General features: G+C 44.0%; 1 protein-coding gene across 1 annotated transcript in view; it reads right to left on the reverse strand.

The window, feature by feature from the left end:
• LOC146172694 (glutamate [NMDA] receptor subunit 1-like) overlaps positions 1-15,618 on the reverse strand; it is a 109,759-nt gene that overhangs the window by 7,684 nt on the left and 86,457 nt on the right. Inside the window, exons 10-16 of the mRNA XM_084584890.1 lie at positions 15,114-15,321; positions 10,219-10,343; positions 7,473-7,637; positions 6,219-6,453; positions 5,324-5,472; positions 3,095-3,252; positions 1,007-1,179 (exon numbers count right to left, since the gene is read on the reverse strand). Of these exons, the coding sequence (XP_084441016.1) occupies positions 1,007-1,179; positions 3,095-3,252; positions 5,324-5,472; positions 6,219-6,453; positions 7,473-7,637; positions 10,219-10,343; positions 15,114-15,321 (1,213 nt within the window). The remainder of the gene's footprint in view (positions 1-1,006; positions 1,180-3,094; positions 3,253-5,323; positions 5,473-6,218; positions 6,454-7,472; positions 7,638-10,218; positions 10,344-15,113; positions 15,322-15,618) is intronic.

Raw genomic sequence — 15,618 nt, forward strand, 5'->3', positions numbered from 1 at the left:
TTTGCTGTCATTCTCTCTCGATTTTATTGCATGTAGTCTTCATCAGCTTCCAAACACAATGCAAAACCATTAGTCAACAAAGCTAAACACAAAATTTTGCACGTCTAATCGGTTTAACTACGTTAAAACACTACCACATGTTTGCCTGAGGGCGCGCATTTTCATTAAAAACTTATTGAATAGAACAATAACACTTATCGTCCCAAAGAAAGGACTATTGTTTGTGGCGTTTTCAACAGATTGCACTGCCCATTCACACGACGATCATTCCGTTGACAACTCGCTTCAAACAAGCTGCCTCACTCAGTATAAAAATCTACATTTTTTTTTTCAGAATAAAGAGGGTTTGACAGCTGTGAATCAAGTTGACTGAACGGGCACGTGTTCTAACCGTTGGACCAGGCTTATGGCTCCTGCTTGCAAAAGTGCCGCCTTTCAAACTTGGCTGCTTTAGAGAGCAATACGACCGACGTTTTCACAACTCTGCTCCCTAGCCACTCCAAGTAACCGGTAAGGCGCTTTCCATCATCAGACCCTTCCGTATAGTCGCTTATATGAACCTTGCATACTAGAACACGAAGTCTGTGCTATAAGGAAATATCTGTACATTTTCCGCATCATTTCCGTCAAAAAATTCCGCGCAATTTTGAAACAATTTCCGCATACATCCGCCTGTTTTGCTCGCACAGTGCGTGTAGATTCTACATGCTACGTGTTATTTCCATAAAAAAAAAAGCGAAAAGATTTGTAGACATGACCATGCGGATCCAATTCACTAGAGTTATGGGTCCGACCACTTACAGAGGATTAATATGGAGCAGTTAGCAATGGGTCACACGGTAGTGTGGTCTCAGATCCTAACAATGCGCCCAACCGGTTACTGATTTAAATCTACAATGTGGCCCGACAGTCAAAGAAAAAATGACACAGGGTCACGTGTGCGTGGCACCGTTGCGTGGAACTCACGACCAGCGCTGTAAAAAGCGGAACAGATGGCGCCACTCACTCTCGTGCATCTCGAGCAGCGTGAGCGTAACCTTGTCGACCCAGAATGAGTTCCTCTGCAGGCCGATGCCGTACCCCGAGCGGCCGAACTGCTCGCCAGCCGTGACCAGGTCGCAGTGTTGGGCCGCTTCGAATTCCAGCCGGGAAGAGTCCCAGATGAAAGCATCCAATTGGCTGCACATAAGAGGCAGAGGTTTTTCATGATCGTCGTCGTTAGCCCAGTTACGCGAAATGCAGGGCGAAAACCTGTCCCACTGATACTCAATTACCGCTTCCGGCGCCAAGTGCGATCTCCCCGTCTCCTCAAACTATATAGTGATATGCATACCTAGTAGGGTATGCATATCACTATATCACTTCGTATTCAGCATCATGTTCACCTCTTCTGTCCTTGTTCTGTCATTTGCGCTGTTTCAAGTACTTCACGTTATTCATCTTGAATTATATTATATAATCTAAGAACCATCGATGATCGCTTTGCATAGCGTTCCAATACTAGTTTACTATTGATTTATCTACGATATCACTAATCGTACGTATTGCCTGACTGGGTCTGCTTCCTTTATTTATAAGAAAGTTAATCAGGTATAAATAACGAAAGAATTTCTGGAGACTGTACTGTTGAGCTCACACCTGAGACTCAGCTAGGTGTAATCCGACTGGCCGAACACGCCGCCCGGGTCCAAGGACTCCAGGCCGTCGTGTAGGCGGATAGGTTGACGCCTATCCTGTATCTGCTGGAGATTGAAGTTTTACAACCACCACCACCACCACCACCACCACCCAACCCGTCACCCGTAATTCGGTCACAGGCTACGCCATAAGTTGACAGGTTTCTGAGTCATGGATTATTAACTGCAATTGGTCACAGTTATACGCTATCTTCTTGAAGAACATTGGAAACTTGCTATTCCTGACCTGAGGGTGACCAAAAGTGCATCTTCTTGGAGAACATTGGAAATTTGCTATTCCTGACCTCAGGGTGACCAGAAGTGCAGCACACGTCATTTTTAATGTTGTGAGGTTTAATGTAATCGTAAAACGTTGAAGGGCGATCCCTAAAGCAAGACAATGTCCTTAAATATTGAGTCCGTAAGGTGGGCGCTGTCGCTACAGCAAGACAGCATTGTTTTTTTTTTGTTGTATTTCGCAAAATATGCAATAAACAATGAATGAATGAATGAATAAATGAATGAATGAATGAATGAATGAACGAATGAATGAAAAAAACATAATTGTTTAATATTTCATACAAGACCTATAAAGTACATTCAAAACCATAGACCGCGAAAGATAAGTATTCAGTTCAATATGTTGCATAAAAAAAATTCAATGGATCTTACATAAGGGCAAGAGTAACGAAAATAATACCAGAACTTTTTACGTTCAGCGTTCGGGCTCACCGCAATGTATAATTTGGTAATTCAATGTCGGGCTTAAGAATAGGCCAATCATAATGTTTAGGATTCCCAGTGAATTCAAATCCCACTGAAACTTTTCGTTGATATACTTGAAAATTCGTGCTAGTTACGTTATAGAAGGGTTATTTTGGGCGTTGGTTTCCAGAAATAAAAGGCATAATGAACGCGATTGTTCAAAGAGTGTGGAGGCATTTATTTTAGCACACAGACAAATTACTGTGCTTAATAAAAGAAAAAAAAAAGAAGGCTTGCGACGCGCTGTAATTTTCTCAGTGAGAGAACTTGAATATCTAATGACATGCGCCAAGCACTGGCAAAAATTGTGCAAAACAGCATATATATTAGAAATGTGTTCTTTGCTTTCTGTCTCACGGCTTACCAAGTCTCGATAATATGGATAATGCCTTGTTTTCGCCGGTGACTTCTCTGATTGTGCTCTTCATTGCGTGTTCCTTCAGTCATATCACCTGATATCTGCTGAATACAACCAGCAATAACATGTATGTGTACCGACCGACTGGGGTGATTGCAGCTCTTTCTGGTAGCTGTCTGTAACTCAGTACATTCCTCCTTGCTGTTTGCCCAGTTATTGTTCTTTGGTTTCACCAAATACATAGTATTACTGCACGGTACGCCAAGATCATGTTAAGGTGCCATGTTGTACTCACTTGTTCTTCAGGGCCTCAATGCCTTCTTCTACGGTCTCGTAGTTCTTGCCCTCCATTATCCTGTACATGTTGGACAGCTCCACCTGTCGCCGGAAGTACATGTCCACGGCGCTGCCTTTAACCGTGGCGTACGTGAAGTTTTCCGACGGATTCCGTAGCTGGAAGACGGGTACAAAGGCATGCGTTAAATGTCACTACGGGAGGGGTGCGAGAGAAAAAAAGCTAAACGAGGCATCTAAAATAGCGGCAGGGATGTGCCCGCGATACTAGAGAGTCCGCATTGCATGTAGGCCCTCACCTGCGTTTTCGTCTCTGCGATGGTTAAGTGTAAACGAAACATGTTGCGAAAAACAGACAATTTCAAAGTAGCAGAAAAGCAGCTATAACGTCAACCTGAAGGTGAAGAGAAAGCACTTACGTAGCTTCGTGCAAAAGTGACCCGATTGACTAATACAGTATGGCCTCCGCTCATCCTTCGCACGAGTCGGCACTGACTTGTAGATTACGCCTGCTCTATAGCATGATGATTTAAATGCATATCCTAGATCATTTTATACATCAGTATTCCTGACCCCACCCAGGTTGGAAGCGAAAAATGCGGATATCCATTAGTGTTGATTTGTCCAGAATGCTTCAAGAATATTAGGCCACGTCGACACCTAATGAAAGAATACTAATTAATTTGTCGCGACAGTTGGTAGCCACCTCATCCACTTCAATGACAGCCGGAAAATACTTAATTCAGGCTAGAGGTCGTTCACAAGGCCTGTGTAATTCATTCTCCCGATGCGGAGGGAGACACGTAACCTATATATCCGGCACCTTCAGAGCCGCCTAGCCACCCCGGAATGATCGTACATTTAACCGTGTCCGATGAGCATATACAGGTGCTTTCAAAAGTAAAAAGACCGTAATATCAGCAAAAAAAAAAAATAATTTCATTGCACCTATAATTGTTATCATACGAACTGCACATCCACTATCGCGCTTTGCATTCGAAGGAATTGCGTTCTCTCGACAGAGTTACCTTCCATTTACTTTTCAAGGCATCTGCGAAGTGGAGTTGTAAGGTCATTTAGTATTGATCACTTCGTAGAGTTAAGCATCACGCCAAACAGTGAAATATTTTGTGAATTGCAGAGACAATTATGCATGTTTGAATAAACCATGTTTTTCGCTAAACGTTTGATCATCTCACTGTGCAAGCTCATAATCATCATCATCAGCCGGACTATACTCATTGCAGGGCGAAGCCACTCCGTATCACTCCAATTAACCCGGTTCTGTGCAAGCTGCATCCACTTGACCCCTGCGACCTTCTTAATCTCATCCTCCCGCCTTACTTTCTGCCGCCCCCTGCTACGCTTTCCTCCCTTTGTAATCAAATTTGTTACACTTAGCGACCATCGGTTTGGTTTGGCTTGTGTGGTTTAAGGTCTCAAATCAACTCAGGCTATGAGAGACGCCGGAGTGGAGGACTCCGGATATTTCGACCACCTGGGGTTCTTTAGCGTGCACTGACATCGCACAGCACACGGGCGCCTTGCTTCTCGCCTCCATCGAAAAACGGCCGTCACGGCCGTTATTGGATCCCGCATCTTTGGGCACTCGAGCGCCCTAACCACTGCACCACCGCGGCGGGATTCAGAGACCATCGGTCATCCTCTCTTGGCACTACATGCCCTGGTCATGTCCGTTTCTTCTTATTAATTCCTAGTATAAAATCGTGCACTCGAGCAATTTCTCTGGCCCACTCTGCTTGCTTTCTATCTCTTAACATTACGCCTATCATTTTCTATTCCGTATAGCTCCCTGCGTTGTCCTCAATTAAGTAGAGCCTTTTTCTTTAGCCTCCACGTTTCAGCCCCATAGGTCAGTACAGGTAAAATGCAACTGTACAAGTTAACAAAGCCAAAGTTCCTTTAGGCTTGCAAAGCTGGCACATGGTATTGTGCTGAGATATGAGGTCAGGAAAGAAAGACAATTTTTCTATTATTTAAGGAGAGTGGCTACTTCTGGTGGTTTATACATGCTTTCACAGAAAGCACTAGCTATGTTTTCTTTTTCAAAGATGTCAGCAACACTGCACCTGCTGTAAAAAAGTGCCGAAAATGTGCTGCTTTGCATGGTTATTCTGATTCAGTAGCTTTAGAATCTGATAGGCTGAGTACAATCATTATAAAAAGGCGTTGTCAGAGAGACTTAGTAACCATAGGGGAATGCGCTTACCCTAGGGTCGTTGATGCCGGAAAGTGAAGACTCTGGCTTCTCTAACACGAGGAAAGCTGCCAGGTTGGCAGTGTAGGATGCTACTACAATCATGGCAAATCCTGCCCAAACCATGCCTAGGACGCGGCCGCTGAAGCTTCTTGGCGTGCCTGAAAAGCAGAAAGAAAGCAGTGAATGTTCTGCACTGTTACACACACTTGTCGCAAAATATATGCGTGCCTTTGAAATCTGCTCTGGCCTTTGAATAAATATCAGAGGTGTTGTGTAACGGTGTTCCAACATTAACCGTACGGTCTGCTGCATCATAGATGCTTAGTTTATATTGTTCCTGCGTATCGTCCGTATTCACACGTGACTCGGTTCCGTTTCGAGACGCTTATTCCTTAGTAGCGTCTGTTACCTGCAAAGGGTTCCAGTAATCAGGCATCTGAAAGCATCATAGGACGCATACACTAAACAACGTACTGCGAGCTTTATAACATAAGTGCGTAAAGGCTGGCACCCACATTAGAGAAAATAAAACTCTGCAACGCTTGCTCTGTGATATCCGCGGTATATGAAAAAAAAAAAAAAAAAGAAAGTATGAAATAACAAGCCTCATTTACTGCAGTGCCCGCCAAGAAGGTCTCCTTGCAGTACATTAAATACTTTGCGCTTATATGAAAGTTACCCAAGTATGCATGCTTAAGCGAGCATATGTTACTTAGACATTTGTAATTGCAGTGAAAACATCTTCGGAAGAAAAAACAGCCTCAAAATGATGCACAGACGAACAACATTCGCTCCCATTCAAAAATTGAGAAGTAACAGGTGTGCCTTTTTGGTTGGAGATTCTGTCACTGACATCACTTTTTTTGCCGTTTCGTTGCTTCATTGGAAAACTCCATGCACCAACCTTCAGCAATGCCGCTGTTGAGCAGAACGCCCCATGCGAACCAGATGGCGCTCGATAGGTTCAGGGCGTCTTCCTCGGTCGCATCGCTGTTGGGTAGCTTGTAGCGACCGAAGGGGCTGAACCTGTCCAAGAGGTAGAGCGCTAGCGCTACCACGTGCACGGACACCATCACAAGAATCCACAGCGTCTTTTGGAAAGGCTGAAGAAATGACGCCAGCGTCGAACTCTTGTCTTGCTGCGGTAGCATAAAGAGTCAAGTCAGGAAGTAAATAGTGTGTGGAAACGTATTAGCACACAATGACGGCCTGCTTAAAAGACATATTTTAAACGAAGTCACTTAAAACGGGGCCGCTACTTCATTTGACTGTCTTTAATGCACACAAAAAATGGCTAAGGTCTCACATGACGGAATATAATCTTTTTTATTGGACATTGCAGTTTTTTAGGAAGTCGCAAAACCTTGAGAAAATTTTTGTCGGAGAAATTTCATATAAATAAATAATTTTGAGCGCCTTGGACTGGTGGCTTGTTCGCGAATGTGAAATCTCTTTAATGTTACGCAACTAGCTCTGAAGTGCTGGTAGTTAAAGCTAGCGGTTTTGGCTCCGGAGAAACTGTATGATATAAAAGTATAATACTTAAAATGTCCCCATTGAAACGGTAACAAACTAGAAAAATAAACACGCTACAATTTCATGATTTCTAATTAGTATTAATTAACGGTATAATGAGGCAAAAAAAAAACACTTCCAAATGCACTCTCCAGGAGAGTATTGTAGAGCTGCATGTCGGTAAAAATTTATTTATAGTATGTTTCCTAATAGTTAGAAGATCGTGCTATGGCAACGACATTGATTAAGGCAATTACTATGTAATATCAGTGAGTTACGTCTACAAGAGCCCCATTCTGCGTACGAAGCTGATGACTTTATTGTTAGTAGTTTGAGATTATAATAGTGGAGATAGGACTCGGAGCTGTGTGTTCTAATGTGAATCAGTATGAAGACGCGATTGCTCCAAATCAGTCAGTTCCCCAATTAAGTGAATACCTTTTTTTCCGGTAGTAGGACGAATCACTAATGTAAACAAGCGTGAAACATTAGTAACGAGGTCGAAAGAAGCCAAAGAATGTGTCCTGTGGCCGCTTGTTCATGAGAAGGTTATACAGGCAAAGCAAATGAAAAGTTAGGCATAAGAAGCCGTTACACACCCGAAGACGGGAACAGAAAAAGAATTTCACACAGAAGTGCTCACTTTCTTAGCAAGGATGGTGATTCCTTGGTATTTGAAGGGTTTTGTGAAATCGATCTCCATTGACCTCTCAGGAGTGATGGTGAGCGGTGCGATGATCATGTCAGCGACGCCACGCACTAGGTCACCCACCATGCCTGACCAACGTTTGTACGTCGACCCATTCACCTGTTTACAAGAAAAAAAAAGGAAAGAACGAACGCCATTACACGGGCAGCCAAGCTGTGAACAGTGGGGCGCTCCATGGCCGTTCTGTTATTTGCAAAGCCACACAGCAAAATCTGTTCGCAAATATAACTGATCTGGAATTCGCAGCGTAGGAGCAGGAGAGCTTGGAATGCAGACGGTAAATTATTTGTAACTATTTTATTAGTTAGCAGCCTTGTTCATTCTTTCACGTGAATGAAAGATGGGCAACTTTGATAGCGAAGGGAAATGATATGGAGGGGACAGGAAGGCTGTCATACAGTGTTGTATATTTGTGAAGAGATGTACCGGTACTAATATAGTTTGCCAGGTGTGCGGAGAAGAAAAAAACAGCAGGTGTGCGAAATAAAAGATGCAGCGAAGCAGCGGGCGCCACGCGAAGAGGAAACGGGTGGCTGTAATTCTTCACGCCACATGTCATAGGTCAAGGCCATTCAGTGTGCACACGGCGAAACTCGCTCGACTAGGCCAGTGAATCTTCGCTGAAATATTTTCATTTCATTCTTCTTAGTTGACCGGTATGCGGAAAATTTAGAAGAAGAAGGGTGGCATAATAAATAACCTAAAAATGCCCGATTTTCAAAATTTTATTGCACACAGCAAGATCGAAAACTGATATGCCGGCAAAGCCAAAATCATTTCGAGTGATGTCGCTCATGAAACGCAGTCAAATGAGAAGTCTGCAAACTACCACTTAAATACAGCAGACAAAGGCCTCCGAGGACTTGAGAATAACGTTCCTCGTACACAGTGGATCCAAATTATAATTGTCGCAGTTATAACGACCAATTCTGATTATGAACTACAGCGGTGCCACTGTCAAAATGTTTACTAGTGTAAAGGCGCATCTCGGAAAAAACAAACTATCATGACCCCGTCACTTTGTTACAGAGCGACGAGGAGGCGCCGGAAACGCCCCAACGTTCGTAAACTTGCGCTTCGCGCTAGAACAGGGATGGAAGAGAGCTTTTTCCGCCCCTCTCTTCCTCGTTCCTACCGATATAAAGTGGCCAAAATGCCAGGGAAACTAGTTATCTATCGACCAAGCGAGTGCCGATGGTCTGCAAGGTCGTTAAGGGCATGCATGTTTGCCAGCTGAGCAAAGCGTCTGAAACGCAAGCAGTAGCGTGTAAAGCTTGTGGGAGGGAGATCTCTATAAGCGGTTATACAGCACACGCCTGGTCATCAACCAATGGCAGAAAGGTGAGAAGTCTGAATAGTAGTCACTTGGTATGACTTGCTGGCCCAAACGGTCACATGAACAGTTCTTCCTGCCCAATTCATTGGCCGCCAATTGCAATGTTAATGCAGCATGCAGAGAGCACACAGATTACGTTGCGCTCATCGCTTCGGGCATGCAGCGTTGTAGAGCATCGAAGATGAAGAGATGCTGTCAAGAGAATTTTACTGAAGAAAATAAAACTTGAAAGTTTGATGAGGACAATGAATGTTTCTGGGTCTAACATACGCATAGATAAGCACTACCTCTTTCATAGTAAACGCTGAAACTGAAAGAGCTAACTTATAGACGGATAGTAGATACAAAATAGGAATGCCAATACGTAGACGTTTTAGTACTTAAGGCTAAAATAATGCTGAAAACATTTCAAACGAAAGGCGACCAAAATGAACTGGGAACAAGGGACAGCCGCCTCTTCTCAACATTGGTAAACCGGGTGTGCCACCACTAAGGCAGCCTCTTCCTGAATATAGCAATCACCATGTTACGATGCTCAGCTGTCCGCGGCCGGAATCTCAGAAGCAACGGGCACATGGCGCGCTTTGGACGGCGATGACAAGCCACTAAACGACCTAATCGCCAAAACAAGTGCGGGCCGAGGCAAACTACCCGTTTCTCAAAAGTAACATGGGGGCGCAATCTATGAGATGCGCCTACCACAACTTTGCGCCAGTGGTCGAGCAACATCTGGCAGCTCGTTGGCAGCAACGGTATCGGCTCGGCCAAGCGCACTTGACTACGCTGGGGAGCCTGGGAACAGCTGTGATGGGGTTTACTGTGAACGGTCATAACTGACTTTTTAAAAACGAAAGAATTCTACTGTTATCTCACCGCATTTATGTGTATAATATGGGAAGTCCACATACTGCGAAGTTTGGATACAAGAAATGAAACTCACGCTACGCTACTCTCAGATTAACTCGAAGTGGGTTCGATTGTTATGCATTTCTTGAAAGCAGCAAAAAGAAAAAAAAATAGTTTTCATTTTTTACTGATTGCATAGTCCGATAGCTTTTTTTTTCTTTGGAATCTTTCCTGCCCAAGAAGAACTCTGTTTATTTATTTATTGGGGATAGCTTTGGGCGCTCCTTTAGCAAGACGCGTCTAAATCACCCTCATTTGCATGGTGATAATGACGAAAAATGTAATATCTAAATCTGATAATCATAATACATATGAGTCTACGGCAATGAGCATTCGCTCATAAATTGAAAAAAAAAAAAATTCAGAACATTGTTCGCATAGCTTCGGCGAAACATTTAAGAATATAAAGAAAAGTAAAGTGACTCTGCGTATACTCACAAAATCGAACGTTCCATACTGTCCATCTTGAACTTGATACAATGAGTAGGTAAAATTAAGTCTTTCGGATAGTGTCCTCAGGAGGTCCATGCAGTATCCCTCGCAACAGAAGGGATAGGTAATTCCTGAAAAGTAATATATTTCTTTCATGAAATGCCCATGGTGAAAAATAAAAAAAGAAAAAAAGTAGCAAGCCGTGATTTCGTAATGCAACATGAGCTTCAGCGTTTGCTGTGGAGGAAGCATAGAATATATCTGAGGCCAATTAATGAGTCACTGCTCATTTTGCAAATGGGTTACATTGTGGCATGCCATCGTGGTCCCGCCGCAAAAGAAGACAGTCTCAGCACGCCTGCCAAGCACGCGCAGTTCGTTCTTCGTGGCAGGAGTACTGAATGCCGGCGGTTCGCTGTCCCGTTCCCGCCTGGCTCATCGGGTCCTGTCAAATATATTTGTGGAGACCCAACAACGAGTGTGCCTGTGGTTCATCTCCATAACATGACAATTAATGAATAACACGTCCCATTAACATGAATAAAGGTTATAGCTGTGTAGAGAACAGCGACTACACTGACGATGGTCACGACATAATTACGCCATTCTGCGCGAACAATGCAATATCTACACAGGGAGCGTTTAGCAGCTAATGCGTTAAGAAGTGGCAAATCAAGATGCACTGAATGGAAAAATCAGCCCATTAGAAATGAGAATTTGATGTCTGTGCCTTGTTGGCGAGGCAAAGAAGTTAGGAAGTTTTCTTACCTACTTTATATATATTCGACCCGTTGAGAACCAATTTCTAATGCAGCACTGTGCGTGGTAAGCGAATAGTTCTGCGTTTAATCTCAGTCTATTGTGAATGTCATCCAGGTACCCTTTGACCATGCAGGCCCACGGCTATGGCCACTCCCGAAAATGCGCGATCTGTCGTTATGTCACACACACACACACAAAAAAAAAACAGGAAGTGAGGACAGGCGGGAGAAAAGAAAATATTTTACATCTATCATGCTCCCCTCAGTACGGCAGAGGTCGAAATAGAGGGGAGGTTTCTGGAGGTACTACATGCTGAAACTCATTTTGAACTCTTTACCATAGCAACAGATTTCTCTCTACTTGCTGGCTGATTGAAGGTAAAACTATACCGCATGCCTACAATGAATCAAAAATTCACGTAGTGCCTATCTTCACTCGATAAGTAGTTGAACACAATGTCAGGAGTCCCGATCTGCAGAAAACCCTGCGTTGTCGGCGTTGTCATCGTTGTGTGCGCAAAATCGCGTCCGTGACTCTGGCAGGTGGGTGCTGGCAGCGAGCACTGATTGGGTGACGGCTTATGTGACGTACCAAGGCCACATGACGTCACAAAATTTGAAAGAGCTGCTAATTAGGGTTGGCCATTTTATATCGAAAGGTGAGATATGAATCAAGCTTCCAAGGAGTTAGGCACGCTACTCCCCAGGCTCGCTGGCAGGTTTGTAAGGTTTGTTTAAATCTGAACTTTCGGTTGGTCGCTTACTAAAAGTAGCTGGATAACATGCTATAGCTTAGGATATTAGAGGTGCAAATTAAGGCATTCGAATTAAGCAAGCAGAGACTATCTGCACGCAAGCAATCCCTAGGTGGCACGAACCATCGGCTCAACTTTGGCCCCATGTTGAAAATGCTCTGGCCATATATTGGGCCGGATATTACAAATATAGTACCAGTATTAGGCCAATTAATTGTGATGTTTGGGGAGGAACAGCAAGAGAAGCTGCAGACGGGAGCCATTAATTTTGTCGCGCCATACCATTAAAGGCAGAGTCTAACTGCCCCCTATTTTTTTTTTATCATCGGCTGAACAAAGAACAGGACCGCAATTTTATATTCATATGCCAGAATGCAGTAAAAAACGTTGGAAGGCTGAAATAATAGCAAACGTATTATATTTATGAACTGTGCTGCAATCCAACACACAGCACGAGATGCCTAAGTGCGTTGAATAAAATTTTAAAAGAAATAGAATAAAGAAAGCAATATCTTTCTTTCGAAAGAAAAATAAAGATGACCGCATCGAGAAGGGTACAAAGAACGCCTGCCATTATGAAAAAGAGACAGCGATGAAAGAGCTCTCGCGAAACGGGGTGAATGGAAGAACGAAATTATTAATTTGACAGCCATGAGCGATAACCATCGTTGGATGTTTTAACCTTTGCGGCTAAGGTAAAGGTGCGACCACACGAAAGTGCCGTGCGCAATCGGGCCAAAAGCTTTCACTGAAGGCATCCTTTCTCCAGAAAAACAGCGTTCAACACTCATTTGCTCTGCAATCTTTCCTCGCGAGATTTTCAGCGCTGTTGAGTATTTTCGTGGCTGTTCTAGGAAGCCGTTCACGCTGAGTGGGCTTTTTTCTCCGTAACAGTTATCAAGGCACTTCCTTATTGTTCTTCATTGTGCTCCCGTTTTGTTCTTTCTTCAGCGCACATGATTTATCGCGGTGTTGCGTATATACGTAACGTTCGTGCAACAGCGAGGAGCTCATGATTCCGCCTGAGCAGTTGATAACAGATAGCATCTCTACAACAAACTCATACTCTTTGCTCGCAAACAGGGGGAAGACAGATATCTGAAAGCAACTCTAATAGGAGGAGATCCATCACAAACGTTTATTAAAAGATGAAAAAAAAAAAAAAGAAGAAAGCAGTTCACCTATATGCGTGCAGTAGTATAGAAATGCCAAGACTTCTTTACGTCACTAGAAGGATTGCATCTACAGATTTCAAGAATCTCGAAGTGTAAATTGTCGAAAAAAATTAGTAAGAGGCTTAAACCTTTATCGCCACATTTTCATTTAGCGAATTTCCCGAATTGAAAGGCTGGTACAGATTTTAGCAGTGTTAAACGACTTTGGTTTTGGGTTTTCGCTTTTGATGAAAGAAATACGCAGTATCTGTCTCATTGTTTTGGTTGACACCTGGCCGTACAATGAACTGCATACAACTGGAGGTACAGATGTCGTCGCTTCGAATTCCTCCCCCAGACTTGCCTCTAACTTGACTAGCAGATGTTTGCTGAATTGGAAGCGGAATGACATGACGTCACCATGCGCTGCGCTCCAAACGGTTGCGTCACAAGTTTGGTACGAATTCATGTGCTTATTATTTCGACGGTGACGCTTTTTCGACCGAATGCAGCTGTATACGCCGTCGCGTAAACGCTCTTTCTCCTGCTCTAGACTAGACTAAACTATTAAACGTTTTGCGGTATCGGCGTAAAGAGAGACTCAACTTTGTTACAAGGCAGTCTGCACTACCAATGGCGAGACAGGGTGCAAAGTCTGGGCTCTCTACCTTCCGCTTCACCTACCGACTTCCACAGAACCTCATAACGGCATCCCGCTGCATCGAATAATCACAACACAAGCCCACCTCCCAGCCCAAGATTGTGCAAAGAGGGCAGCGCTCCGGCTTAGTTCACATGTCTCGGAGACAACGGCATGATCCTCTCGGGCTGCAGGGCAGAGCGTAGTCTCCTTCGTGTCGTGCACTGGCATCTCTCACCACAAGGATAGGACGCGACTCTCCAGTGGCAGCGCCGGATCTAGGCACGACGGGATGAACCACAAGGCTTCGTTTAAGTTCGTCTTCTCTTTCGGTTTCCCTTCGTGGTTTTCCTCCTCTGGCATCCGCAGCACGGTGGCGCACTGACGCCGGAAGCCAAAAGCATTTCATGCTTAATAACCTAACACAACGTTTCGCTACTGATTCCCAGGCCATGAGATCAATTCACGGCTCTAGTAGTTGATTTTCGATGAAGTCTAAATGCGCACGCGCCCGTATGGTGTGTGGTGTGTGGTGTCACGGTGTTTCAAAGAACATCAGATGGTTTTTGAGGCCTTGTACTATCGTCGCTCAGAGCCCATCTGTAAGTTCAAAACGTTTAAAACTCCGTGTGCGATACACCCCTCTCCATTGGCGTCGCACTGAAAAGTTGCGTACATTTTTCAAAGGCTAAAACAAATGTTCACTTTCCGTGTTATGCACACGTAGAGTGTAACATCTCAAAGTTACATCTCAGAAGCCACTTAATTCTTCCACTCGTTCATTTATGCTAGCTTTTCATCAGAAAGCGACTTGCGATCGCAGACTATAGTGCCAAATTTGAAACATCACTATAATAAATGAAATCACTATAATATGAAATCACTATAATAAAACATTATGAAAATGCTCTTGTAAGGGCTGAAGGCAGCTGTTCACCACTTCAACAGCGAAACGGCCGCCCATACGTTATAAACGCACATGTTTGTGATGACACGCCTTTTACGATTCAATTTCGCCACTGGCTAGGATAAGCAGGCGCAACGCATCGAAGCGAGCAACGCGCACGGCTGAACAGAAAATTGCACTTGCAGGTTACTGCCTGCATGGACTGATCTCGTCGCTAAACATTACTCTATGAAATTGGATTTTAATTCGAAAAAGACTCAACACCTTTTTTTTTTTAATTTGTAATCATCAAATATTGTTTTTTCAGCACCGATGTCATTTATACGCAAGTACAACCAGTCATCACCATTACGACATTGTAGATGTTAGATATGACGACCACTCGCTATGTAACGCATAACATAACGAACTACGGAGTTCCCGTTGACATTAAATATAGAGTGCAAACGTAAAAAAAAAAAAAAAGAAAACGACTGTACAAGGACGGCCTCTACCGCTCTTGATGAACTGCACACACATAAAATGTGTTTTGCCATTTACTCAGACTCCTGGTCGTATTTCTTTGCAAGTAACTGTGCCGTACAGAATCGTGTGAGGGAAGCTATACAAGCTATATCGGAGTTGTGTCTACCACTTATTGTATGATGCACAGGGAGCTACACGCTAAATCGAAACAGTGCCCACCATCTGTGCTGTTGGTCCATGGACAGGGAATCTCGGAGGGCAGGCACTGAGACTCGTCCGCGACAGGCCTCACCCACACGAACGGCCTCTCGGCGATGGTGGCCACACGCAGATGCTTGGGGATCACGTAGCCCAGCGGCGTCTCCGTCTGTCGGCCAGGCCACACAACCTTCTCCAGCTCAAGCTCGAGCTCCATGCTCATGGACCACTGCGACGTAATGCCGTTTGATATAACACACGTGCACGAATCAGCAGGTCGTCTTTACTGATAACTCGACTAGCAATTAAAGAAGTAATGATTTGCACTGTCCAACGGCACCGTGCTTTTTATATCCCGCGTCGAGTTGCCCATCGAAGTTGCTTACCATGCAAATTACACACACACAAAAAAAAGCCGACGATTACGTTACTTTCTGACGCGAAATTTGAGCACAGCTCATCATCTGTGTGACCTTCTCGATAGACTGAGGAAAAGATTTTGAGCAAGACAGCTATGTACAACTAC

The sequence above is a fragment of the Amblyomma maculatum genome, chromosome 11 (genome assembly GCF_055883805.1).
Source record: "Amblyomma maculatum isolate TAMU_Amacu chromosome 11, ASM5588380v1, whole genome shotgun sequence".
Classification (NCBI taxonomy): Eukaryota; Metazoa; Arthropoda; class Arachnida; order Ixodida; family Ixodidae; genus Amblyomma; species Amblyomma maculatum.